Source organism: Manacus vitellinus, unplaced genomic scaffold (genome assembly GCF_001715985.3).
Source record: "Manacus vitellinus isolate BGI_N305 unplaced genomic scaffold, ASM171598v3 scaffold_26_pilon, whole genome shotgun sequence".
Classification (NCBI taxonomy): domain Eukaryota; kingdom Metazoa; phylum Chordata; class Aves; order Passeriformes; family Pipridae; genus Manacus; species Manacus vitellinus.
The window spans coordinates 2,848,429-2,876,155 of record NW_021939960.1 but is presented as its reverse complement, the minus strand read 5'-3'; the positions used below and the strand labels follow the sequence as shown (position 1 = coordinate 2,876,155).

The 27,727-nt window shown below is 41.9% G+C and overlaps 1 protein-coding gene across 2 annotated transcripts; it reads left to right on the top strand.

Moving 5' to 3' along the window:
• On the top strand, positions 1 to 26,041 carry ZNF217 (zinc finger protein 217). Of its 2 annotated transcripts, XM_018073895.3 has the most exons (6): positions 1 to 93; positions 12,648 to 14,438; positions 16,522 to 16,647; positions 17,454 to 19,046; positions 22,475 to 22,599; positions 23,903 to 26,041. In XM_018073895.3, the coding sequence occupies exons 2-5, from the start codon at positions 13,043 to 13,045 to the stop codon at positions 22,582 to 22,584; spliced, it is 3,225 nt and encodes a 1,074-aa protein (XP_017929384.3). In that variant the 5' UTR covers positions 1 to 93; positions 12,648 to 13,042; the 3' UTR covers positions 22,585 to 22,599; positions 23,903 to 26,041. The 2 variants fall into 2 exon arrangements, with proteins under 2 accessions (XP_017929384.3, XP_008931264.4); XM_008933016.4 differs by lacking the exon at positions 1 to 93 and having other exon boundaries at positions 12,531 to 14,438.
• The last annotated feature ends 1,686 nt before the right edge of the window (positions 26,042 to 27,727 follow it).

Sequence of the window (27,727 nt, the reverse complement as noted above, 5' to 3'; positions counted from 1 at the left end):
GGGGGGATTTTCCGCCGGGGTCGGGGGTGTGCGGAGCGAGGAGAGACTTTATTTCTTTGTGAGTCAAAGATGTTCCTGGAAGAAGGATTTGTAGTAAGTGGCTCATGGGGCGGAGGAGGAGGAGGGGGGGGGTTGTTAATGAAAAGTTTATTGATCCGTTTTGCCAGTTTTTGTTTCATTTACCTTTGTCTTCTGAAGACCGAACCCTTCCCGATCATTTCTTCTCGTGATCGTTTCTTTAGCATCGTGTTTCTCTCTTTCTTCTTCTTTTTTTTTTTTTTTTAAAGAGGAATAGGAAGTTTAGAAAATAAATAAATAAGCCTCAACTGACTTCTTGAACAACAAAAGAGGTTGCCAGGCGAGGACAATAAAATTCTAGAATATCCAGAGATTGGATTTCATTCCTGTTCCGTGATACCCCCTGGACTTTGTGTTTTGGGGTGTGAGGATTTTTTTTTGTTTGTTTGTTTGTTCCTCACACAGAAAACCTGCAGCCAAGTAAGGTCTGTATGTTCTCTAATGAACCATCCCATAAAATGTGCTGTGTGACTCCCTGTAAGTATTTGAATTGAAGTGTAATAGTTTTGAAGTGGAGGGGAACAAAAATCTTTATGTTGGGTTATTGATCTGCTGATGAAAGGCGTTTGAATGTGAAAAGGGTTTAGTTTGGGGGGTTTGCGTGTTTAAAGGTTTTTTTTTTATGGCAACATTTTTTTTTTTGATTTTTGAAATGACCTTGAGAGCTTTAAAACTACATCAGTTTCTACCAGTGGGTTTGAGGGGGAGGCAGGAGCAGAAGAATCTAGTGAAAATCGAAAATAGAAATGGGAACTGAAGTGTAGCTGCAGTGAAATATTTTCTTATAGAAGTATGTGAAAAGGGAAGTTTTTGTAAGAATATGTGAGAAAGAAGAGAGGGAAATAACGCAGTTTCAGATGCAGAGGGGGGAGAGAGGGAGCATATCATTCTTCACATTTTATTAGGCCGTGAAATGCAGGAGTGATATGATCTGGAAGACACAGAAATAAAACGCCTAACTACAAGTTGAATAGCAGGCATTGACTTGCTGACCAGTGCTCACAGGCTTGGTTGGGGGCTGGTTCTGTGTCTGCAAAGGTATAAGAGCACAGGGCTATGACAATGGCTTGCAAATGCTTTAACGCCATGTTTTATTGCTCTTAGGAGCTCTTATTAACTGTAGGTTTGGGAATACGACTAAGACTTTAATTTGTGATGTCCACACTGAGGTTTCAGCGTTTCCTTGGATAATAGAAAAGGACAGTTGCAAATAAGTAGGATAAACTGCATTCTTTGGCAGAGGGGGAGGGAAGAGGGAGAGGGTGGAGGAGGGTTTTTTTTTTTTCTTCCCCTTTACTAGTTCTGTAACTGAGTCAATATTTTAAGATCTGTAGCAGGAATGTGGCTTTGTGATCACTGATCTTTCTGCAACATGTTTTTTTAATGAGCAATATTGTAATGCTGTGCAAAATACTTGGGTTATAGATCTCGCAGCTCGTTCTTGAAATCAGTGTCTGAGTTTTCAAGTTTTGCCTTTTAAGTTTGCTGGGATGATGAATATGAAAAACAAATAACTTTAGAACCGCGGCTATTACAGTGATTATTGATTGGCTTGGCCTCCAGCCAAGCAACTCTTCTGCATGCACCAGAGTTGCTGATGTAAATTCTATGGATTCTTTTTCATATGTTTGCTTTTTTTTCTTTCTTTCTTTGAAATCTCTCAACGGCATATATGGCTATTTAGGAACAGTAGATCAGTTTTTAGTTAAGGTTGTTCAATTATGTCTTCATCGCTTTGGAGTTGGTTGAATGACTTGACATGAGATTAAGCACAACAAAAGAAAAGGCAGGGGAACAACAGCTGCCTTCCAGTACCAGAGCTCCAGATTCTGAGCAGTTCAGCATTTTACCTTTTTAGCATTACGTGGTGTCAGGTTTAAATGCGAATATTTCCAGTCGCCTTCCCAAGAACCTCAGGCTGATAACACATCAACCAGTCAACACTGGATGTTCGCGCTGGGGGCTTGTTTGTCTCTTCGCATTTTGAAGAAAATGATCTGACGGTCTGATACTGAGCAGTGAATTGATCTCATTAACTTTTAAGACAAAAGTAGCAAACAGTCACCACTAGTTTGTACTTGTTTAGTTACTGTGTGGTAAGAACTTTAAGGTGTGTCCTTAATGGCAACTGACGATTCTTGCTGCGAACCTTGTTTATTTTAGGTAGATGTTTTATACAGAATTTCCAGTGGGACAAATTACTCCGCTGACTGCACTTATTCTTTCTGAAGGCTGACTGTGAGCATAAGAGAATGATTTTGCCATGCTGCAATCAGTATATATTTAAAAATTGAAGCCATTAAGTTTTGCTGTGTATTTTAAGGCTTTTCCTACTTCCTTTGTTTAAACATTCTCAAACAGTGCATATCATAGATGAGTTTAAAACATTCATATGGCACTGTTGGGGCCGAATTTAAAATTAAAATGAATACCTACGTCCTTGTTGATCTAAATAGAAAAAGCATTTCTTTAAATAAGTGGATGTTTTCTGGTTTTGAGTGTGGTAAGGAGGCTATATTTGTATCTTGTAAACAAAGTTTCACATTAAGTAGTCTTTAGAGAATGGCTTCCAGGCTTTGCATTAGAGGATTTCTTTTTTTCTCTTTAAGTGAATAATGTTTTTTTGGGTTTGCTTTCTTTTGGTGTAGGGGTGGGGAGAGCAAGATTTAGGGTGGGGGGTAGAAAGAGGAAAATAATAAACTTTAGCACCTTTTTATCAGACTGTCTTACACAAAAGGTTACTTGATTCTAGTTTCCCCTTTCATTAGATCACACTCAAAAACATTCCTTTTTTGAGCACTTTTTTCTAATCTTCAGAAATATCTTCTCTTATGTTTTCATTTAGAACTATGTTGATAGATTGATAGCATATTTTATACAAAGTGCTAAGTAATTACTGCGATCAGGGGAAAATAATTTTAAAAGGGAACTGTGGGTTTCACTTAGACTTTCAAAAGAGTGATTACAGTAAACTTTTAGTTACAAAAAATCCGAGAGTTTGCAATTAAGAAGCTCTGGGGGAAACGTTAAGTACATTTTAACTTCCCTTTGTTCTTGGGGACTTTTTGTTGTCCCAGCTCTTTTCTAACCTGAACCTTGATTTGGAATCCATTGTCCTGGTAAAGGATTCCATACAGTGGGTATGTAAATGCACTCCCTCTTTCCTGTGTTATGAAATGCTGGCATATGGAAGGAGCAGCCCCCCCTTCCCCAAGGTAAAATGGGCTGAGCTTTCTTTTCTTTGCAAGAAGCTGAAAGAAGAGTTTGACCTTTGAACTCCCCCTCACACTTCCACGCTGCTTTCAGGATGATTAAATAAGCGAGGATATTTGCCTGTGTCTTATGCTTATTTATCTCACTTAAAACGCTGTAATACTTAACCGTTGAGGTATTGTCTTTAAATATAGCCGGCCGGTGCCTTTGGGTTGCAGCGGGGCTGCCATGTGCCAGCTCAGCCTCTTGTTTGTGGGGCTGTGCCTTTGGAGCCTCAGCGTTCCAGGCAGATCCTCTTTCCACATCTCATAACTTGCGCTCCTTTCCAACCGCTCTTTGGGGCGTTTCTGCTGACCCGTGACACCTTCCCCCCCTCCCTTCTTAAGGTGACTTTAGGAACAAAAAAGTTTTTCTTCCTGGTGCCTGAGCGTGCTCAGGGGATTCTGCTGACTACTGTATGTGTGCTGTGAGGGAGATGTGACTCATACCACGAGAGATTTGCAGCTGAACACAAAAGTAAGGAAAAGGATATGACCAACTACGTGAGAGTCTCAATACTATGTTGCATTAGAGGATTAAAAAACCCCAAGCACACTTTCTCAGCCTAGCCTTCCCTAGGTTTTTGTGCACCTCTAGAGAGAAAGCTGCTCTCTCAAAATAATTTGCTTTTAGCGATCAACTTTTGTTTTTTTTTTCAGTGAAATTGCCAAATAATCGCCTTTTGTTGCTGATGAAACTTGTTTATGCCAAACGTGGGCGTACGTCACTGGGGAAAATATATTCAAACTTCTACTGTTATAACCACATGACTTTGGTCAGAGCATAGTTTATAGCTTATCATAAATCTAGCTTTTGATTCTTCCTCATTTTTTTTTTTTTATAAGGGGGGCAGCAAGTTAAGTGGCGTGATAAGAGCAGACTTTCAATTTCAAAGTAAAAGAACTTATGTGCTGGGAAAAAAATGAGTTTGAAATCAAAAATATAGGTGCCACACTTGTTTGGAAAGACAATGCCTTCAGTTTATTGCAGGGGATGGAACTGGTTATCAGGCTGCCTTGAGGATTTCAAAAGAAAGTACAAGAGGAAATGTGGTCAGAATATGCTGGGAAATCTATGTAGATCAGTGTGACTTCAAGATTTGAGCAGAACACCATCCAAGTAGAAGTGAATAATTGACTGGGTAGTGATTTTCTATGTGCTGAAGATTTTATGTAACTAAAAGTATCAAAGTCTGAGTTTGTTTATGTGCAATAGGTACGGGGGCATTTCTCGGTGGAGTAAAGGCAGTACAGTTTGCCTCTGACATGAGCTACAGGAGGGATCTTGTATTGTTTTTATACTTTATTGTGATAGTTGAGAACTGGTGGGGTGAAACCTTGGGGGTTCTGTCAGCCTCTTCTCTCTTTTGCCACTCGGGAGGAAGAAAATTCAATGTACACCAAAGGCTGATGTTGAGTACATTGTAAGGAAAATGGGTGTAAAGTGGTCCAGAGAAGCCCAAATCACAGTTTAATTTTCCTGTTCCTTTCTAACCTTTTCTTATGCTTAAAGAATTGGTACATGACTCTGCCTGTTGAGGTCAGTTTGTTGTGGGTGCTGCCTCTCCTTTCTTTGGCCCTGTGAAGCCCAGGATGCTGGATACATGATCTCATACATCCCTGCAGCCCTCTGGGGTGAGAGACTGCAGGGCTGGGTAATTAGAGAGGTTTATTTGTGGGTCTCTGGGAGATCTCCCACCTGCATGGGAGAAAGGAGGCAGCTGTTGGAAGTGTCTGTTTCTATCACTTTTATATTTTAGTACCTTCAGATGCTAGTCCAGGATGACTGGAGTACAAGTGAATGCCTTTTCCCTGGGTCGGGTACCTTTTTCCATCTTCCAAGAGTGACTTTTGCAAATCCCTAATTGTGGATGTGTTTGAAAGTGGCCACTTCCAAGTGCTCTGCAGAGAAGAGGAACCAGACATTGCTGCTTCTCCTGCCACTGTGCAGTGGTTTGAGTGTGTTGGGTGAGAGTTGGATTCAGAGCTGAAACCAGGTGAGAGCAGTGGGGCAGATTTATGACCTTAACAAAGGGAACTCTTTGGAAGTGACCACTTGTCTCAAATACAGGAATAGTAAAACAATCTCTTTTCCTGTTATTTCACCTCTGCTGCCCAAAGGGATGCAACTTGTCCATAATTGCTCTGGAGGAACTCCTGGCTCTTGAGCAATAAGGAATTAAGTCTAATTTGGTAAACTGAATTTACCACTTCTTTGGAGTTGTGGCTACTGGAGAGACCTTACATCCTTCTACCAAGAAGTAAAAAAGTCCAATTTCCTTTTAAGGTCTCTGAAAATATCTCCTTTTAAATGAAAACCAAGACTAAACACATGAGGCTGTCTAGGTAAGGTGAGACTGACTCAACAATAAAAATGTATCACTCATTCCACAGAGAGCCTTTACCTGCTGTGGAGAGAACAGTAAACTGTTTTGTAAGGTAAGGGGTCACTGCCAGTTTAAGTGCATGTAACTTCTTGATTTAATGAAGTTGCATCATCCTGTAGCAGTGGTGAAATGTGGCCCAGACTTATTTCAAATAGGATCACTCCTGTGTCTTTCAGCCTTTCTACAACAGGTATTGGCCACTTCACCTTGTCTAAAGTACACTTTGGTTCTGTGGCTCCTGAGAAATTCTCTCCTAATCCCAGGGAAAAAAAAGGAAAAAAATCTGGCAGTTAGAGCAGTCCTTCTGAACTTTAAAAGTCAATACTTATTTGTAGCACTTCCTCCTTTAATGCCAAGAATTAGTCTCTTTTATATTTGCTCTTGCTCAGTGGAGGAAAAACATGTGCAAAATGATGCAAGCTTATATGTTCCCTGCTTTAAAAGGACTAATTACATCTTTTGATAGAAGAGGCTTTCAGTTCACTGAGGAGACACATTGAGCTCATCCATCCTCTGCCAAAACACTGGTAGACATATAGCCTTAAAGAAAAAGGGACTCCACAGGAAAAGGTTTCTCAGAGAGAGGATATCCTTTGTTTTTATTAGTATAGATGTCTGAGATGGGGGGAGGGAGTTTTCCTAATATTGTTCATTATTAACTACTAGTTATTTTCCACTGGTGATTAAAATCCTGTTTGCTGGACTCGCATGTGTGTCTCTTTTATCTGACTGTAAAAGAGCTTTCCACCCAAAATCTTTCTGAAGTGCGTGTGCAGAAATGCCTGGATAATAACATTCTTGAATTCTGGATGTGTGTCTGGTTTTGTGAATTGTCTTGGTGTCACTGTGTTGGGAATCTCTGTAGTGTTGTTAGAAGGGACTGTAACTGAGCTGCTCTCTTAGAGAGGATAAAAACGATAAGCCATGAAAACCCCCCCTAAGAGTTTAAGTTTAGGATAACTTTGAAATCTTCAAGCCTGAAGGATGAAGACTAACGAGGGGGACTTAAATTTGCAGATTTAGGGAGTGGAAATTCCAATTTAGGGTCATCTTTTATGTTCTCTTTTCAACCTGAACATCTTCATTTTGATCTTTCCTGCAACTGAAACAAACAACTCTCTTCCTCCCCTTCCTCCCCCTAGATCTCCATTTCCTTTACAAGTGTTGGTTCTTTATCAGGCTGAACTGGTAAAGTATTTAAAAACAGTTCTGTACTTGAGCAGTTGGTGTAAAAGCCTCGGTGAGGATGAGAAGCAGCTAAAGGTGTTTTACTCACGTGCTCCTCCATTAGCAGAGAACACACTGGGAAGTTGTGTGAAATGATCCCCTGTTAAAAGGTGGAAGGGGATAGCTCTTCCCCTCCCTAGAAAGCAGTGGAACAGCCAGTGATGAGGAGTTATTGGTTCTGTGCTGCTCTGCAAAATCGGGTTTTATCTGGGCAGGCTTTTACAACTTCCCAGTGTTGTCATTTCAGTCGTGTACTTTGTCAGAAATAAGGTCACATCCTATGTAGCAAATACTGCATCATCTTCCCTGGCTTTAGGGACTGTCCTTCTCTTAAACTGGGGGAGAAAAGGCATTTCTGTCTCACAAGGGAAAACACCTGATGGCCCGAGGTGTGACATCCACACTGTTCTTCTGAAACGCAGAGAGGAAGTTCAGTGGTTGCCATGAACCCCTGGTGCCTGGAGAGACAAACCTGGAATTCCTCCCTGTGGATTTTGGAAATCTGACTCGTGTGTTGGAGCAAGTGGTAAATCAGAAACTCCCAATAACACTTGGCTTCACTTTGTAAGTGTAGGAGCTTGTGGACAGGGCTGGTGTCACTGGTGGGTTCTCCAAGCACAGCCCAGGGCACTGGAGGTGCCATCCCAAAAATTTGGAGCTCTTGGATGTTCCTATCAACTGTTTAGGGATGGTATTTTCTGCTGAATGTCTTTGTGTGTGCCAGGTGTGGTGCAACTTAGCTTAATGCAGTGATAGAAATGTATATTAAAAAGAAATGCTCTCAATAAATTCAGTCTCAGCTCAGGTTTTATTTGAGGATTTATTTATGTATTTAGTTATGCATGAGCTCCTCTGCCTGTGATCAGTGTTATACCTCAATACAGCTGTGCCCAGACAATACAGATAATATTCAGAAGGTAGCTTTTATTTGTGGTCTCAATGACGAAAAGGTCATGTTAAATAAAACAAATTTGTTGTGTTCCTCAGGTAGAACTGGAACAACTATTCTGAAAAGGCAAAACTTGTAGATTGAAACGAGAAAAAAAAAAAGGTGTTTAACTTGTAATTTCCATTAAGCAATCAGCAGTGTAAAATCCATTTACCAGCAACATGTTCTGGGCTATAAACATACCAAGAGAAAAGAACATTTTGTGTAAAATGACTCTTAATATCCTGAAACTTCTTGAAACGTGAGGAAAGCTGAAGGGTTTTTTTTGTTGTTGTTTTGTTTTTGGTTTTGTTTGTTTTTTTAAGTGGAGTTGAGAGTTACATGAAAGTTTCTCAAGTCTGATAGACACAGTGAAAATTAAGGTGGTTGATCTGCAGCAGCTGAAAGAAACTGGTCATCTGTTGAACAATATCTTTGCTGCTGGCCTTGAATTTGAGAATCTCTGAGTTTGTGAGGTGGTTGTGTCTGAGGCTGTGTCTGCCAGTGCAGAGCAGTAACCAAGTGTCCTGAATTTGGCTGTAACTCGAGTAGTTTTCTCACTTCTGTTTCTCAGAAAGTGTTGCAGCAACGACTTTAACTTCTGTAATTGTTCCCCATTGCTTTTTACAGTTTAACAATAGTTTTGCCAGCACAGGAGTAGCAAGGAATAGATATTTTTCCTGAGACTTGGAATGCAACTTTCGTTCCCAGTGCTCTGTAATGTTTAAAATGGGAAATTCAATGGTTAGACTTTGCTATTCTCTGAAAGGTGTGTCGAGAGTTTTTATTACATATTCATGGAAATTTTGAAATGCAGGAAGTAGAAATGCAATAAAATTACTCCTGATAGGTCATTTCCCAAAGAAATCTTTGAGATTGTAATATGTTGTCTTTGGTTGTGTAACTTAATAAAAAGAAATGAAATTTCTCTACAGGCACTTAATTAAAATTTTCTCTGTTTTAATAATCCATTTATATGCAGCAGGTTTTTGGTGTGGTTCTTGGGTTGTGTGGCAAGTGCAGTGAAAACAAGATGTTCTCATCTGTCCAGTGGAGTCTTTATTTATACACGTTTTGTGGTGTTTATAAATGCAATGGGCATCACTGTGAACCTGCTGAAATACTTGGCTAAAGGCCCTATAGCCAAATATGACTCAGGTTGAACTGAAGTTTGCTGAATGCTCAGGCTCTGCACTGTTGGAATGGCGAAGTACAATAAGTGGCATCCTGGAACTCAGAGGAATTTGTCACTTCTGGATGGACCACGCCAGGAAAAGTCCTGGCAGGTTCTTCCTGCCCCGCTCAAAGTGTTGGAGCAGCCCCTGGAGCCTGTGGGTCTTGGATTGGGCTGTGAGGTCCATGGTGACATTTATAGGGCAGGGAAGGCAGAACTCAAGTTTTCTAGTGAGGAGGGACAAGTCATTCTTTATTTTTAACCTTGAGTTCATCTGGAGCAAAGTTACGGCTTTTCAGCTGTTGGAAGGAAGGATTTCCTGTTTTGTTCTGCTCCTTTCCTCATATCTCTGATTCTGGTGGGTGTCTGTTCTTTGGTCTTCTGAAAGTGAAAGATGACAGCAGAAACCCAGGTACTGTGTGTTTTTTGTGGAGCTCATGCACAGACCTCCAGCCACAGACAGTGTTGGTCAAACCCACACGTTGTCCACTTTCCCAAGGAAGCAACAATTGAGGCAACTCTGGACAGTTTTCCTGCTGCCTACAGGGTTTTGAATAACAGGAATGTGATTAATCAGCATTTTTGGTCCTCAAATCCAAGGCACATTATCTTCAGCAGGAAGAAAGGTTTGTTACTAATGGATAAAATCCTGGTGTAGATATTTGGGCTGCAGTTCCAGCGTGTGTTGGCTTGTCTAAACAACAAGAGCCTAAAATCCTGCCTGCTTGTAAAAGCCATGTACCTAATCAGAGTGAGATGTGTAATCACCAGATACAAGAGTAAGACTACAGCTTTCTAACTCACCTCCTGACTCCAGTAGTTTTGTTCTCTTTTCCTCTCAGTTTAAATATAATTCTGTCTAGTTGCATCTGCAGTTTCCTTCAGAAATGCTACCTGCAGTCTTTTTCCCCCTCTATGGGTACTGTCTCCTGTATATCCAAGAGCAATGGTTGCCTGAACTGCAAATAGGCATTTGAGATTCCAAAAACAGGAATATCTTGCTCTGCTTTGCAGTGCTGCCTAGAGGATGAGCTGTGGCTGGTTCTTCAGAAGTGTTCAGAGCCTCTATTAAAAGCTTGGAAAGCACTGAGCAACCAACACAGCTTGGTGGAGGGGCTGCAAAGTGCTGTGACCATGGAAGAAGTCTCCAAGGGGCTTGTTCAAACCTGTTGATGCCCAATGAAACGGGACCCAGACTCCTGTGGAACTCCTCTCATGGCCCATGTTCATTGTACACTCTGAGGACAGGTTTAATTTTTTACAGCTGAGGTTGAAACAGACCCATTTTTAAAGGACTTACCAGAGAAAACATTATTGATTGAGGTGTGTTTTTCACACACCAGTGACCAACCTGGGGCCTTCCCTAGATGTGATCTGTGCCTGTCCCTTCAGTTCTGATAAATCTTGAAGGACGTGGCTCTCGGTGTTTGTATCATCCCAGGCTGGGTTTGAGTAGAGCTGGGTGTGGTGGTCCCTGTTAGAGGGAGCTCTGCTCTCCCTCACCTCATCCCAGAATACTGTGGAGAACAAGGCACTAAGTGTGGATTTTGCTGCTTTTGAAATCTGTTTCCTCTCTGCAGTGACTTAATTCTCGTTTCTCTGTTGTGTGGATATTGTAGTGTAGCAAAGTGGGAGCGTAATCAACCCTAATTGGCTTTTTCTGTGTTTGTAGACAGTTTTAAGGAAGTAGTGGATGACAAATTCCAGCAATTCTATTTGGGACATTAGGCACTGGCCTTTGGATCTGCCCTCATGCTCCAGAAATGCCTCTTGTAGGCATTTTTGTGGGATGATTCTTACAGCTGTTCTTGCAGAGCGCTTCCCTGTGGCTTGGAAAGAAAATGCAGTTGACTCTAAGCTTGTTCCATTTTTTTTATCTTGCCTGGATTTTTTTTTCTTTTTTTCTTTTTTTGGTTTGAAACAAAATTATTTTCAGGCAGATAGTCACTGAGCTTTGCTGCAGCATGTTATCCTGTTGGGTAAAAAAAATACCTCTTAAAACTACAGTAGAAATAGAACAAAAAGGCAAGTTGAAACTTGAAGTAAAACATGCTAACCAGCACCCTTTGATATGTTTTTTCCTTCTGTTTTACAAAAGGGAAAGCTTTTTGAATACTTCAGCTTCAAACTTTGGTTATAGTTTCTCCAGCTGCCTATAAGGGAGAGAATGAAAGTCAGAAGTGAGTAGGGAAGGGACAAAGGCAAAGGCTGCAGTAGAAGTGTCACCCTACAGCCTGAACCTGCCTGTTACAGGAGATTTTTGAGTCATGATGCAAGGAGGAAGTGTTAATCATGGCAGTGATAAACCTGAAAATGGGGAGAAAGGGTGTAGTTAGAAAAGAAAATCCAGGTTCTGTTGGCACCAGCCTGTCAGGGGCTTGTTCCCTCTTAGGGGAATGTGCTCATTGTTTAAACCTGAGTTGGAGGACTGGGCAGGAAAGACACTTGTAAGCTCTGGAGATACAGAAAAATAGAAGACAAGCAACTGGCAACAATAATTTCCTCCTGTTTTGGGGCATATTAATTCAAGTCATGTGATCACTGGCTCTTAGGAGATACTTTTGAAAGTTTGAGTCAGATTTTTTATGAATTCTTTTCATTAGATATTCATTTATCTGGAAATGTGTCTTGTCTCTGAGTGATTCTTCTTCAATTTGTATTAGTCTTGTATTAGTTTGCTAGACTTTTCCTTCATCCAGAAATTTGATCAAGTGGAGTCCTGAACTCCAAACAACTATAATTTGTCAGCCCAGAGTGGTGAGTTGCTGGTAGCAGACATTATAACTTTAGTAGACTTGGAGATTTAAATTGGAGTTGTGATTAACTACATTATAACCCTTTTTAGTCTTGTGGAATCTTTCCCTTGTGAGGAAAATGAATTAAGCACCTTTTTTGTTGTGTGCAATTTGAAAGTAGAGGAGTTTTCTTTTAAAAACGTAGTAGTTGGCTTCTTGTGTGATTTAAATATTAATATACTGTTCAAGAAATTGTATCAGTTTATATCAGACTTTGAGATGTTCCAGTTGTACCAGCCCCAAACTGACACTGTAAATTTGTGGGTGATAGGAAAAGCTCTGAGAGTGGTACTAGTGAATAGTCCTTAATACAAAGATTTGTGCTGACACTTCCTGTGTTCCAGAACTGTAAAAGCTGATTCCAAGCTGTCTGGTCTTAAAAAAAAAAAAAAGTCCTTTGCTCAACAGCCTTTAGAGGACAAACAAGCAAAGTTTTACGGTGGTTTCACCGGTTCAAGGAAAGGTTACTTGGGCTTGCTATGTTTGCCTGTTGTGAATTCAGGAGTGTATTGAAATATGGTTTCAGCAGCTTTATATAACTGGGTTGGAACAGGTTTAGAAGAGACAAATTATTGCTGTTCTGTAGCAGTTGTGACACAAAAACCCCGCTCATGGAACAGAGGGATGGTCAAGTGTGGAAGGTAGAAAAGTGACCATAGTGCCTTTTAGCTGTCCCTCTTTGACTCTTAAAAATATGCCTCCTGTGTTCAAAAGCACTTGGTAGTTCTCAGCCCTCTTGTTTTCATTATTTGGGACACAATCCTTCTCTTTGGAAAAGTCTGACTGACTCTTTTCTCTCTTTTCCAGGTGCTGGAGTTCTTCGTGGCACTGAACTTGGCCTTGAGTGTCTTTTGCCCAATGCAACTATTTGAAATGTTTGTGCAACAAAACTAAGTGCAACTGACTGTATCTGTAAACTTGAAAAATCTGAAGAAGCAACTCAATAAAAAAACCTCATTCCATCACTGAATGACCCCACGGATGCACTTGCAGTGATGTGTGAAAGCACATAAAGCTGAAAGAGAATAATTTTTTGCTCGTGGAAAAAAACACACCTTTTCCTGGCGGAGGTTTTCCAGCTCAGCAGACTTGTAAGCACATGTTGGAGAACTCTACAAGTGTCCTTATAGTGATCAGTGAGCACTCCCAAAGAACTGCAGCCTTCCAGTGAGACATGTAAGAGGGCAGAGAAGGGAGGAATCATGCCCACCCAGCCCCTCCTGGCATACATGGAAGGGCCGGACGGAATAGCCAGTACCGTGGGGGCACAGATGGACAACAGCGACGCCTCCATGACAATAAAAGGGACAAACACCATTTCCTACAAAAGCTTGCAGGAGAAGTTCCTCATGCAGGCTGAGGGCTGCATGCCCCTGGACTGCATGTTCTGTGATGAGACCTTCAAACACCCTGAGGAGCTCGGGAAGCACGTTTTAACCCAGCACAGGCCCACGCTGTGTGAGCCGGCTGTCCTGAGGATTGAGGCAGAGTATCTCAGCCCTCTGGATAAGTGTCAGGTAAGGACCAACCTGCCTTCACCAAACAATGAGCAGGACAGCGAAGAACTCAGCTGTAAGGTTTGTGGGCAGACGTTTGACAAAGCTTTTGACATTGAGGCACACATGAAAAAGCATAAAGACTCTTTCACGTACTGGTGTAACGTTTGTGGACGAAGATTCAAAGAGCCCTGGTTCCTCAAAAATCACATGAGGACGCACACTGGAAAGCCTGGCTCAAGAAACAAACACCAACAAGGTTCTGAAGGCCCCGTAACAATAAATGAGGTGGTGCAGGAGCATGTAACTGAAAATGTAACGTCACCTTACAAAATTTGTATGGTTTGTGGTTTCCTATTTCACAATAAAGAGACTCTAATTGAGCACAGCAAAGTGCACACCAAAGAATCAGTAGCCAACGGTGAAAGCCCCCAAGTGACTGCTGAAGTGAATGCAGAAGAAACATCTCAACACCAGGAATTTTTCCAGTTCTTGAACTTGAGACCAAATTCAGTTCCAGATAAGGACAAACTGCAGAAACCTGCCAAATGGATTGCTGAGCTGGATCCTTTCACCACGTACCAAGCGTGGCAGCTGGCTACCAAAGGGAAAATTGCAGTTGGCCACGGCCAAGTGAAAGAACCGGGGCAAGAAGGAAGTACAGACAATGATGAGTCATCTTCTGATAAAGAAGAACTCTGTGAAATTTGGAATGCAAATAAAGGTAGCCAGGCTGAAACTACAGGGAAGTCAAAAGTAAATAAAAACAGTTACGCAGGGAATGGTAACTTAACCCAAGACAAACTGAAACATCCAGGTGGTGAAGTGCCTTCTATGGAGATGGATTCTAAATCATCCCAGAACAAAGAGAAACCAACACACTGCTCCGAGTGTGGGAAAGCCTTCAGAACATACCACCAGCTAGTCCTTCATTCCAGGGTGCACAAGAGGGACAGGAGGGCTGAGGGAGAGACTTCAGCTGCTTCCAGGACGTTCTGTGCTGATATAATTGCAAACCTGGAGGAAAACGGAGCAGGAGAGCGAATGGAAGGAGGCTCCGAAGATGGATCTGAAGACGGGCTCTCGGAAACAATTCATTTAGGTGAGGAGAGTTTGGAGCACTTGAGTCTGAAGTAGCTGATGTTGAATTGTTTAGGAACTCCTCAGAGCCAAAGAATGCATTGTGTCTTTGTTATCTGGTCAGAACTTGGTAGGAAATGTTAAAAAACTAGATGGGAAATGTTATGGTGGGGGGAAAGGGAAAAGAGAAAAATGACAGGGAAAGGAAAGGTTTGGATGCTGCCATTTTTGAGGTCTTCAAAGTTTTGTTGGGCTTTCCTGCAGTTATGAGTTACTGGAATCACTGAAATAGCCTTGATAACAATCAGTGTAGGAAAAGTCTAATCTGTTTACTCACCTCTTCTCTCTCTCTTTACTGGATGCTTTGGAGTGTTGCATATCCCTTCTTTACCCAGAGTATTTCTGAAGAAATTATTGCAATTCCACTTTTTTTCCCCCCTGCATCTCGTAAGGGCAGAAAATGTTCAGTGCTCGATTCCAGCAGGTTTTAAGACCCCGAGAAGCAAAGAATAATTTGAAACTTTTTCTGTCAAACTGCAAGTTCTGTGTTTGTTTTGAACAGAAGTAACTTGAAAGCCTAAATGTCAGAGCCAGCAAGTTTAAATCCATTGTGCAAGGACGTGCAGGCTGTTAATATGTGGACATGTGTGTAAGGTATATATTTAAGTCCTCCTCCTTGAAGGGTTGCTGACAGAGTGGATAGGCTCCATCTGTACATTACCCAGGATTAATTCTGCATGTCACAGTGTCTTGGAAAAGCACGTGATACTGAATGATTCCTTAATTGAAAAAGATTGCCTGTCTGGGGACAGAAAGGGATAGCAAAGATTGCAGCTAATCTCACATTCCTGTGTGTGACATGCTCCGAGTCGGCATTTAAAGAACAGACACTTGCATAATCTCAAGGAAAGACACGACGTACAGAATGTCCTGGCACACACACAGGGCTGACTTTTCCATTTCTGGTAATGTGCAGCCCTTTATTTTGCCTCCAGTAACAAAGGAATGGAATTATTACCTAATGCTAACGTGCTTGTTTTGTTTCTCGGCGTCTTATCCTAAAGCACAGCAGATTTCGGTGTGAGGGTGCTGAGTCACAGCTATTGAGACATGATGTGTTTGTTTAACTCAGCTACAGCTCGGCTTAGCCACAGCTGAGCCAAACAAAGGAGCATTTCCACTAGAGAACCTTTCCAACACTTAGGAACCTCAAAGAACTGTTTTAACCTCGATCTGTTAAGCGGCTGCAGTCTTAGTCAAGCCAAAGGTCTCCTTCCTTCTCCTGGTTTCCGGTTGGACTTGGGTGTTTAGCTGAAGTTGTCTCTGTTTTTACTGAACCTGCCAGCAGAGTCTCGTTGCTCAGTGGTGTTGGGAGAGCTCTTCTCTCCCATTTCCCTGTCCCTGCCGCCCTCCAGTGGCACCTGCTGCAGCTGCACTCGAGTGGAACCACCTGGCCATCCCTGGATTTGTTCCTGGAATACACGTGTCCACCCGGGCCACTGCCCTGTCTATATTTCTCCAAGCTTTAGCATTAATGTTTCTAGGGAAAGATTGCTCATCAAATCTAAAGATGCTATTATATAGATACACCGCTGATTAGCACGGAAATAATATTACTATTAGAATTAATACAAACTTACATCTATTTCTTTGCCCCCCTTCCCCGAAACACCTCCTTGTGATTGGCCATTGTGCACAGAGCACATTTTTATTCAGAATTATGATTCTCACACTAATTCAAGCACTCCTTTTAGTAAACTGGTGCAGTTTATAATCTGTGTGAGTTTTTGAGATGGGCCATTCTCCATCAAGTTCCTGTAGGTCAGTAAAGAGAACTTTTTTTCTTCTTTGAGCCATAGTTTTGCATCTTGTTCTCTGGGCTCCTTCAGTTCAGTCACAAGCCACAGCTCCTGGACACAAACAGAACTTTTAATATTTTAACTCTTGTGCTTTGAGATGAGAACAAAAGATACTTGTAGACCATAGGATTTGACAGCAGTTCATAATTCTGTGGTCTTTTTCTTAAAAAACCCAGTTAAAAATAGTTATTGTTTTAAACAAGACTGCATTTGCTCTTAATAATATACCTATGTTTTTTCCCAAAGATAAAAATGAAGATAGTTTGGAAAGAACAAAAGTTAAAACCCTTGGAACCTCCAGAGAATGCAGCTACTGTGGAAAGTATTTTCGCTCTAATTATTACCTCAACATTCATCTCAGAACTCATACAGGTAATGGGGGCTTCTCCTTGGTGGGAGGGGAAGGAAGCCTGCTGAATCCACTTTTTTTAAAATGAAAAACAGAAGTTAGCTTTAAAATTGTTGATATTAAAAACGAGGTCTTCTCCAACGCTAAAAAAAATATTATAATTGCAATAAAATGTCTTAGAATTAATTATTTACCTAAGTATAAATGTTTTTGAATGGAACTCGTTGCATCAGGTATTGTTAAAAACACAATACGTTTTAAAATTTGAATTTTTTTCTGCTTTTAGCAGTGTAGCAACAAGTTTGGGGTTTGGTTTTAATTTTTTAAAAGAGCCTGTTTCCCAGGTATTCAGTTGTTTGTCTGCCAGCTGCTACTACCTGTGAAAAGCTGAGCCTGCTTTTCAACTCCTTTTTTTCTCTGGCCAGGCAAACTCTTTTACTTCTGCCTGTCCCTGTTTCTGGGGAAGCAGCTCTATTTATAGGTGAGCTGTGCCACTGGTGTTGTTGAATAGCACACTTGTGGTATGATCAAGGGCTACAAGTTGTTGGAGTTGACCCACAGTTACACTTCTTGCTTATCTCTGCCAAACATGTCAGCTCCCATCTCCATCCGTGGCCAACTGTGTGGGAAACATCTCTCCACTGCAACCAGAAGATGTCACTGTAGTTAGTCAGAGCAAAAAGATGTTGTTTAAATTATTTAAATGGGTTTTGGGCTGCAGAAGGGGAGAGAAAAATCTGGTTTACTGTTTTAGGGTCTCCGTTATTCCCGTGTGTTTTATTGTGTTCAAATCACGTCACATTTATTTACTGATAAAACTGTGTTTCAGGTGAAAAACCATACAAATGTGAATTCTGTGAGTATGCAGCAGCACAGAAAACTTCACTGAGGTATCACTTAGAGAGACATCACAAGGACAGGCACGGTGACAGTGCAGCAGACGTGAAAAGTGACAGCAAAGTTTCATTACGGAATCAGGAGACGGTGCTTTCGCTGGCTGCTGATGGTGCTCAAGAAACCAAAAACCTGAAGAGGCTTTTTGATGGTGCCAAAGATGCTGAGAGCTGCCCACCTGCCAAGCAGCAAAAGGAAGTTCTGTCCTTGAGCAATGCAATAGGCAGCACAGTCTTTTTAAAAATCAAAAACAATTCCAGGGAATCGAACAAAGGTTCTCTTTGTAACAATTCCAATCAAATACCCGAGAACGTGCCCACTGCTTATGTGGAAAAACTAAAGGCTGAGAAGGAAACAAAGGAAGCTCAGCTTAATGTTCCTCATAAAAGAGAGAGAAAGGTTTCTGTGGCATCAGAGGAAGATGATGTCCAGTATATCTGTGCTTTTATTGGTGGAAAAAATGTGGATGATGTGCAGGAGTGCACCGAGAGCTACAAACACAAACCTGTCGCGAGCTGTCACGAGCAGCCCTTGGACTTATCCAGCAAGACTTCACAAGAATGTTCAGTGGTTGCAACTAAAGGCCTGATAGCACCCAGTACCTGCCCCTTCTGTACTTACAGGACTTTTTACCCCGAAGTCCTAATGATGCACCAGAGGCTGATGCACAAGTACAACCCCGACACCGTTAACAAGAACGGCTACAGAACGAAGGCCGTGACCAAGGCCCGGCGCACGGGGTGTCCCCCAGCTCTGCTGGGCAAAGATGTGCTTCCTCTGTCTCCTCCTTCCAATAAAAATAAGACTTCCTCATCTACACAGCAGAAACCATTGCAAACAGGGAAAGCTAAACAATGTCCCCCTGCACAGAACAAAGCCCCTCTCTTCTCAGCGACCGAGTCGAGCAGCACAGCCCCCAATAACCTCAAGTTTCATAAACAGCCAAGTAATATTGGAGCTCAGGCAAACAACTACAGACAACCTCAGCAAGAAGTGCACTCCAGTCCCAGCATCTCTCCAGTACTGGACAGAGTAAAAAGGTCTGAATCTAAGATAAAAGCTCTGGGTGCCCCAGTGACTCAGTCTGGTCTGATAAGCAGCAGCATGAATGGGGTTCTTGACTCTCACCTAAATGAACCTGCCTGGGCTTGTCATCGAGGAAGGGACTATCTTTGTAGTAAATCTGGGAGCAATGTGAACCTAGACTATGGTGAACCCTCTTCCAAACGAGTGAAACCCACCCTGGTGGCTGTTGACCACGTGGACTCTCCCATGGCCAATTACATGAGATACGAAATGAGCAGATTTCGTGTTGCAAACAGATATGCAAATCTGCTACCTCAGGAATACCCTCGCACCAAACCTGCACCCTCTGCTTTGCCAACCAAACAAAGGCTTCTGAATTCAGATGATGCTGATCCTCCCAGTGCATTGACTGCTCTCAAACCCTACGAGCCATATGGCTCTGGGGCACTGTACAGTTCCTGTGGATCCAGCAATGGCCAAGTGACCAGCTCTACAGGAGAAGGTACGGTGTCCCCTTCCTCCTTAAATGTCCTGCACTGGTACAGAGGGAGGGGAGTGGAGTGTAAATGTGTTGTACCCACCTTGAAGCACAGAAAATAAAGCTGTACTCACTGTTCCACTAAGTCCAGTCAGTGCTCGGACTTGAAATTTAAAATCCAGGTTCAGCAAACTCCTGGCTTGGGGAATTAGGCAAGGAAGGGATGAATTTTAAAGAGGGATTTGAAGTTCCTCAGGTTCCCTCCTCCCCCCTGCCATGGGGCTCTGATAGCAAACATGTATTGTTTGCTCATCAGAGTGCTCCAGACATGTCGACTAATCCAGGATATGGAATGAACCTTTCTGCTTAATGTACCAGAAGTCTTGAACCATCTGGAATATTAATAAAACTTCTTACAAAAAAAGAAAAAAAAAAAAAGAGAAAGCTGTCATGGACAATTGTTCCCTTCAATAGCAGAAAAGGATGTATTGCAGATCATAAAACTATGATTTAAATCTTATACTTCTGTTCTTCAGTGATGTTTTTTAATGTTTAGTTTTTAGCAGGAACAGAATACTTTGTTAAATCAGGACAACAGGTTTCTGCTGTTGTAATTATGGTGTAGTAATGCTCTGTGGAAAATCCTGGGCCTAGCAGAGATAAATGATTTGTGATGTATTGGGAAAACTTTGGTACTTCTATGAAATACATGCTTTTTGTGTTTTGTTCTCGGTCAGCATTTTCAAAACTTAGCAGGAGGCCAAGATTAAAAGGTGCTGGGTGATATTTAAGCAGTTGTCTGACTATTTCTAGAAGGTGGTATTTATGACTTGGAGCTGAGGTCAGCATGGACTTAGCTACAAATACAGGACTTTGAATTTTGAAATGAAGATCCTACTATAAAAATGAATAGTGTGTGTGTGTGTGTGCTGTGTAGTCTTAAAGTCTGTTCCTGAACTCTGAATACTCCCATTCTCTGGAAGCAGTAAAGTTACTCTTCTGAAGTAGTCTGAGCTCGTAACAAGCCAGGGGTGTGTTACTTGAGGTCAGAGCAAACTGCAAAATACTAAATCTACATTTAGTTATGGGGCAAAAAAATATATGTGCTAACTCTGTTCTGGTTTTTGTTTGCTTGTTTTAAGGTTGAGGGCTTCAAAAATATATCAGATTTATATATAAATATCCAGGCTTGCCCAGTGGGTTCTGGAAGGATGAGGGAAAGTGTCCCAGTTGTGTTTCCAGGCTGGGTGGGGAGTGGATGAAGGAAAGCCTACACCCCAGCTGGCTCACTGAGGAAGCTGTGGAGTTAAGGGCTGATTTTGTGAAGAGCATTGTCTGTGTGCCCTGAGCTGGACCAGCAGCTGCTGTGGGGGTGTAAACTGGGCTCTGGGTTTGCGCAGAGTGCCCAGGGGTGGCAGGAGGACAAATGGTGCTGGTGATGAGAGAGGATGAAACAGAGGGGGCCAGCAGCATGTGTGGGGATGGGAGATGCTCCTGTTGTGTCAGCAGGCCCAGCCAGGCCAGGCTGCTGAAGCAGCAGTTCAGGCAACACTATTTTTAAACAATGACTTCACTGGAATCCACCTTGTTCTCCTTTTGGAAGCTCCACCTGTCTGCCAGAGAAACCTCCATGGCTTTTCTGCCTCCTCTTTAGTGCAAGCCTGGAGAACTACCCTGGAGTCAAGAACTCTCCACTATTCCTTGTTACTTAAAGCTCTCAAAACTGTGCCTGCAACTAATTTGACAAAGGTTGTTGTCATGGAAAGAAAGATTTCATTGTTGGTTACAGGGAGGAAGGAAAGCAACTTTTTATGGCTGTTACCTACATTGGAAAGACTTGCAAAGCAAGCCCCCCCCATGGGGTTTCTTAGCAACTTCAATAAAAAGCCCTATCCAATAAGATGTAAATAAATATAAATAAAATATAAACAATAAAAATGTAAATAATACAAACACAGAAAAAAATGTAGGTTTATGAGGTTAATGTCTTAGTTTTCCAGCCATTCTGCCTAGAAGAACCCAACCTAAACCTTGACAGTTGTTGAGAGGGTACAGGGGAGCAGCCAGCAAACCTCTCAGTGTTAGAGTTTTATTGTGAGTGAAGACTGAAGATAAAAGTTCCTGCAAATTCTCTTTATTTTTGGTTCAAAAGCCAAAGTACAACTGTTTGTCAAGAGTTTCAGCTCCTCAGAGCTGTGTTCTGTGAGACACCACATGCAAAGCACTGCAGGTGCAGACCTGCAGCTTTCCGCACTCTTTTTATTGAACTCTGGTGATGTTATAGAACACGATGTCAAACCCCTTTTCTAAGGGCCCCTGTGCCTCGTGGCAACATTCTTTAGGTCCCGTGAACACGTTATGTCGCATGTTAAATGCTGGATCAAGTTGTCATGAGAATATGTTCCACTTGGCAAACTTGATTAAGGCACGATGCCTTCCCTTATTGCTTGTAAGCTCTGCCATCCCGTGTTGCCCTGAAGAGACAGGAACATTCTGAAACCACTCACTTTGTGTTATTTTCAAATTAGTTGCCTTTGCAATGGCAACATGTTATCAGGGATAACCTGTTGGCTGATTGATTTGGCAGAGGCTGCAAATTAAATGACAATTGCTCGTGACACACTCCAATGGCTTCCTAGATTCTGTTGAAATATTAATTTAGCTTTGCCATTTTAATTTAATTAAAGCTTGCTGGCTTTTTTTTTCCCAATGCTGCATTTAAAGCTTCCATGGAATATGGATGGCAGTTGGGCTTTTTGTATCCTGTGGGAGTAATGATTCTGGACTTTTTTCCTTAGTTTTATGAAGTGTTTTTGACTGCTTGCTTGAGGTAGTAAGACTTAATATGGAACAGGCATTGATTTCACATCTATAAATCTGAATTAATGGTCTCAGATAAACATGAAACTACCTGTATACTGGACTGAAAATTGCTTAACAAAGGGCTTCAAGAAAATGTATATTAACACTCTTTAAAGTGTCACAAGTGCCATATAATCTGTGATGGCAACAATGAAGTATCCCCAGTTTTCCTCTCAAATACTCATTCAAAAATTGAGTTTTCAAACCAATACAGGCACTGGATCTGTAGCCATCAAGGTACAAGAATGTCCTGCAGCACTCACACCTCCTTAGGTGAGGCCTCTGCTGTGATGAGTTAAGCAAAACAATGTCTTTCTTGCAAATAAAATGAATGAAATCTGGAGATGGACATTATGTTTATAAAGCTTAGCACAAAGTTGTTAAATTAATACTTTTCATTCTCCTTGTATTTGTTCTGGACAGTGAATTTCACATAATCATTAATCAGGACTGGGAATATCTATGTCTTGAGGCCTGGTGATGAGATGATTTGTTGAGGCATCTGTGGTATTTTGGGAACCTGGATGCTGATGTAGACCTGACATTTTAGCAGGAAATAATTCTAATTCCTCTAAATTATTTTTTTCCAGGGAAGAGATCAGTGTCTTACCAACACTTACCCAGCAGCCTCCTGCAGAGGAGGAGTTACGAGCCCTTCGTGGGGAACTCACACTTCAGGCCCAGTGACAAGAAGAATTAAATCCTTCAAGAAAAGGTAAACAAACCTTCTGAACTAATTGTTGCTCAAATCTTGCTTTGTGTTCTTGTGGCATCAAAGGTGCTGCACAGCTTGATGAGAGGTTGTGAAAGTCTGAACCACAGCAGCTGAAAAGACACAAACTCCCTTGTTCTTATAAATTCAACCAAGTGCTGGTGTAGCAGCAGGAGTTGTTTTGAATAGTAGTGATGGTGTGTGTAATAAGGAGGTAGATGCTCCTTTTTGGAAAGAAATGGGAGGGCTAAAACAAGATAAACGTATTAATTAGGTACAATACCAGTGGGTAGTGTTCAAAGTTAAGTCAAAGTTTAGTCAGAAAGTCAAAATTAAGTCAGTCCTGGAGGGTGGGAGAACATGTTGTGGAGAACTAGAAATGAGAGGAAGTGCCTGTGATCACAGTTGCTGAGTCCTGTGGGAGGTTATGGGTTGGTCCTTCCTGAGAATGGAGGTGAATCCTTCCTGAGAATGCAGACACTGCTCATTTTACCCCTGCTGGGGCCTGAGCCCTGCCCCAAACACAACCTCATGGGGGATTGCTCCATGGAGAGGTGAGGGTGTCCTGACAGCTCCTGCACAGTTTCTCTTTGTACTGGAGGGGTTATTCCAAGTAGTTTTCCCTCTGTTTGACATAGGGGTGGGTGTAGCCTCTGGGGGAAAGAGGTCAATGAGAAGCTTTATCCTGGTGCTGGGAATTCCTGTGCTCCAACTCCTCAGTGCTGTGCCTGTCTGAGAACTCACCAACCCCCTCCACTGCTCAGGAGACAAGTGCTCTGTAAGAGTATAAATAAATAAATGTATCTGTGGGCCTTTTTCAAACCTAGAGCTACAGATAATTTTCCTCATTCAAATTTAAGGAGCTGTGTCTGGAATGCTGTAGCACCTGGACCAGCACACACTATTTTATGGAAAGATTTTACATGTCTGCACAGAGCTATCTGACATCTAGTTGACAGCTTTTAAAGTACTTTGCTTTATTTCTTGATATTCTTCTAATCTCACTGCATTTATTGTCCCTACTAAGCACATTTGTGTCCAGTTGTGATGTTTTAAGTTAACTCAATTTCATGCCTGTAGCTCTACTTGGGGCTGAGTATCTTCCAAAGTAGACTTGATTGCCAGCTTTTATTTGGAAAATTAAATATGCAGACCTTATATGGCAATACCAATTCCTAAATACACTGAGCAAGAATGTGGAAGAAATTCTCTTTATGTTTTAAAGCTGCTCCTTGAGAAAATGTGCTGTACTATTTTATAATTATGTGCCACAAACTTATTTTTTTTTGCCCTCTTTTTCCCCCAGGCCTAAGGACACAAATGCATGTTTTATGGAGTTATACCTGCAGTTCATCCCCTGAGGAAGAGAAAATGGTGAAAGCTACTGAACTAAGCTGTGATTGTACTGTATATAGAAACACTACAGTTTTATAATATCGGTTCTTTTAACATTTTGTACCAAATAGCCATAAAAAGTAGTCTAAACAATTGGGTTATGAAGGTGTGTGGAGAATGTATATCTTGACATTGACTTCTTGAGTATTTTTCATTAGAATGAATTGACCAAATATTAGGTAGGAACTATATTTTTACATACTTGAGCGCTGCTGAAGAGTTTCTCTTTGAAAGAATATATACTGTTGCACCTCAGGTAACCTGTAAATAGTGAAGATGAAATCCTGTTGGCTTAATGCTCCTTTTTGATAAAAGTGAAAGTTTCTCATCTGGGTTTTTTTTTTTCCCTGTTGAACTATGTTAGTTTTTTTGTTTTGTTTTGTTTTGTTTCTTTTTTTTTAACAACAACTTCCAAATAAACTGTCTGAAACTGTCCAGTTTATAAATGTTGTGAACACGAAAGCAACGGTGCTGACATTGTGCTGATCTGCCTTATGTGTGAGAGGACCACGACGTGCTGGAGGGCTCTGGTCCTCTGGGCTTGTTTCCAGCATGTTTTTAAATGCAAGGATGAGGCAATACTTGACATTTGGATTTCCTGAAGTGTGGTTGGATTATTCTCTTGGCATTGGCTGCTGTTCTTCAGAGAAGCCTCTCAAACGTCTCTCCCAAAACTTTGCAGCAGAAAATCCCTGGGACTGGCTTGAGAAACGTACTGCTCTGAGTGTTGCAGAGGTTTAGTTCTGTACTAAGCTCCACACACAGTTACATTTAGAGAAAAAAACTACTTTGCACCTTTGTCCAAGCTGTAAAGTCACAAACAGGACTTGCAATATGAATATGGGATCTCCAGACTTCAAAAGGGATGTGGCTCTGGTGGAGCCTTATTAACTGTGCTTGGAAGCTTCTTGATGTCAAGTTTTAGCATCTGCTGGGTGTTTAAAATGAGTGAGAAATAACCTGTAAATGGGAGAATATCTCCTTTTATTTTTTTGTGAAGACAACAAGAGTTTTTTCTAATGCACATGCAGTTTAAATTTTGTAAAGGGAAGATGGCCAGTTACCAGCCAGTAAAGCAGAACTGTTGCATATTTTGACTTGCTTTCCTAGTTTCTCCTCATGAAACCTGTAGTTAAGAGTTAACTCCTTCTGGACCTGGCTTTGACTTCCATATATTTTAGTAAAACAAAACAAAAAAAAAGAAATATTTTGCACTGTTCGTTTTGCTCTCTTCCCTCATACAGCAAATGTAAAATAGCAAAAATGTAGAAGCCTTATGCAACTTGAGATGTTCCAGTTGTCTGTCTTAGTTCCTGGATATGGGACCTATTTTTGCTGTCTCTGTGAACTGGCAATGGAATGAAGTGCTGTGTATCAGGAAATTGTACACTATTGACCTGTTTTCCTGTTCATAAGCTGAGCCATATGTACATAATCTAGATTTTTGTTTTCCTAGTTTTGCACTTTTATAGCCTATTTTTTGAAGATGAATTCACTTGGAAAATGGTTGATCTATTTTTTTTGCCTGATCTCTCCATGAGTTTATAGAATCCGTGGCTGTCCCTGTCCTACCTGTGCCAGGGGGTCTGAGGTTGCTCCTCTGTGCAGGGCTGGGTTTTAACGTGTTTCAGCAAACAGACCTAAGGCTTGTTTGTTTTTAATCTCCCTTCATACTGGTACAGTTTTTCAAGGCTTTTTTTTAAATCTTGGTATCTCTGGGGTTGGAATGGAAAAACAGACCTGAAGACTCTATTCCACAGCAGCACCACCCTGTGCTTCAGAACACACTTTGCCCATCAGTATTAACTATTGGGATACTACTGGTTTTGTATGTCTTTGGAAATAACAGTGCATATATAGAGGTACAAATTGTTGATTTTTTTTTTAAAATGTATTTATTTCATTCCATTTTGTTCTATTTTAATTGTTGGAACCGGAAGTTGTCAAGCAGTAGGCGCGCAATACTCATTTAATTTATGATGTATTTCACTTTAGTTGAGTATATTATTACATGTGGATGTAAATATAGACTTGGTGTTTTGCAAAACTGGTTTCTGTGTCTTGCTTTTAAAGCTGGAAAGGAATTGCCTGGAACTGCATATTCACTTGACCTTTTGTCATACTCGCTCTGGTGGGGGGGAGAGGGAGAAGCTGCCAATAACCCAAACCAAATTCATGCCATGTTCAGTTGTTACATGAAAATACTGAACCACTCCACAGAAAAATCCATCTGTGAGGTAAACTTTAAATAATGAAGAAACCTTTGGTTTCTTCTCTTTCAGTTATTTTCCTTCAGAAAGGAAATTGAGTTATTGGATGCATTTTTTTGTGGTAATAACATTATCAGGGGACTGTGTGTGTGTATGTATGTATGTATATATATATATATATATGTATTTTTTTTTTGGTGACACTTCAGAATTGTATTAAATTATCAATTGTTTTTGAAACCAAGTATGTTTCAAAAAAAATTTCTAGGTCTGTCGTGTCCCTGGAACTCTCCTGAGGTGTCAGACCTTCCCAACACCTCTGGCCACATCTCAAAACCCACTTCTGAGCTCTGAAGGCAGCTGGGAAAGACTTGTCAAAGGCAGCTCATCTGGGGGAGAAAGGGAACTCCCCAGCTGAAGCCCCAGTGGGAATCAGCCCCATTTCAGTGGGAATCAGCCCCATTTCAGTGGGAATCAGCCCCATTTCAGTGGGTGAGCGCAGCCTTGTTAAGCCACGGGCTCAGCTGGGCTGGCTCTGGTGAGGTTTGGAGGAGTAGGGTGGCCCAGGTTCTTGGCTTAAGTGCTCCTGTAAAAGCAGTGCTGCTGGGGAGCATGAAACCTTCCAGCTGTTGGGGCGGGAGGGCAGCAGGATGTACCAGGGAAATTGTGGTGCCTGTGTGGTGCTGGGTGGCAACAGGGTTGGGGGGGGTACAAGGGGTAAATGTGAGCTTTGCAGTCTGCTGTAAGGCTTTGGTGCCTCTCAGGGGCCATGTGATGAGTTTCTGATGAGCCACACAGACCTGGAGACAAAGGATGCTTATTGCAGTGACTGTAGGTCAGCATTTGCTGGACCAATGTGTGAGTTCTGCAGGTGAATTAAAGAGCAGCTCTCACTGCCTGACTGAGAAGGAGGTGCTGAAGATAAGGACCAGTACAGGGATATTTGTCTGCAGGTTGAAAAGGCACTTGGAGTGTCTTGCATCTCCAAACCCCGTGGGATGTTGGAGGTGTGCTTTTATTTTATGTTAGTTTTGTCAGAGATGTGGGCTCTGGTTGCTACAGGTGAAACTTTTTTCGCCCCCATTCCTTTGAGATAAATATTATTCCCAGCCTAAGCTGGGTTAATGGGAAGGTTGAGACTCTCCCTGGGGAAAGGCCAAAACTAGAAATAAATTGTGGCAGTGAATAAAATGAGGGTGTCTCGTCACTGCTGGTGTTGGTGGAGCTGCTGTAGGGGAGGGTGTGAGATGGCTCCGGGGCTGCTCTGGCTTCTGCCCCCTCATCCAGGCCGAGGAGCTGGGGCTGTGCAGCCTCGAGGGGAGACACTGAGAGGGGACCCCATCCATGTGTGTCAGGGCCTGCAGGGAGGGGGCAGAGCATGGACCAGGCTCTGCTCGGGGGGCCCAGCAATGGGACACGAGGGACGGGCAGGAACTGATGCCCAGGAAGTTCCACCTGGACAGGAGGAAGAATTTCTTCCCTGTGCAGTGACTGAGCACTGAACAGAGACCAGAGAGGGTGCGGAG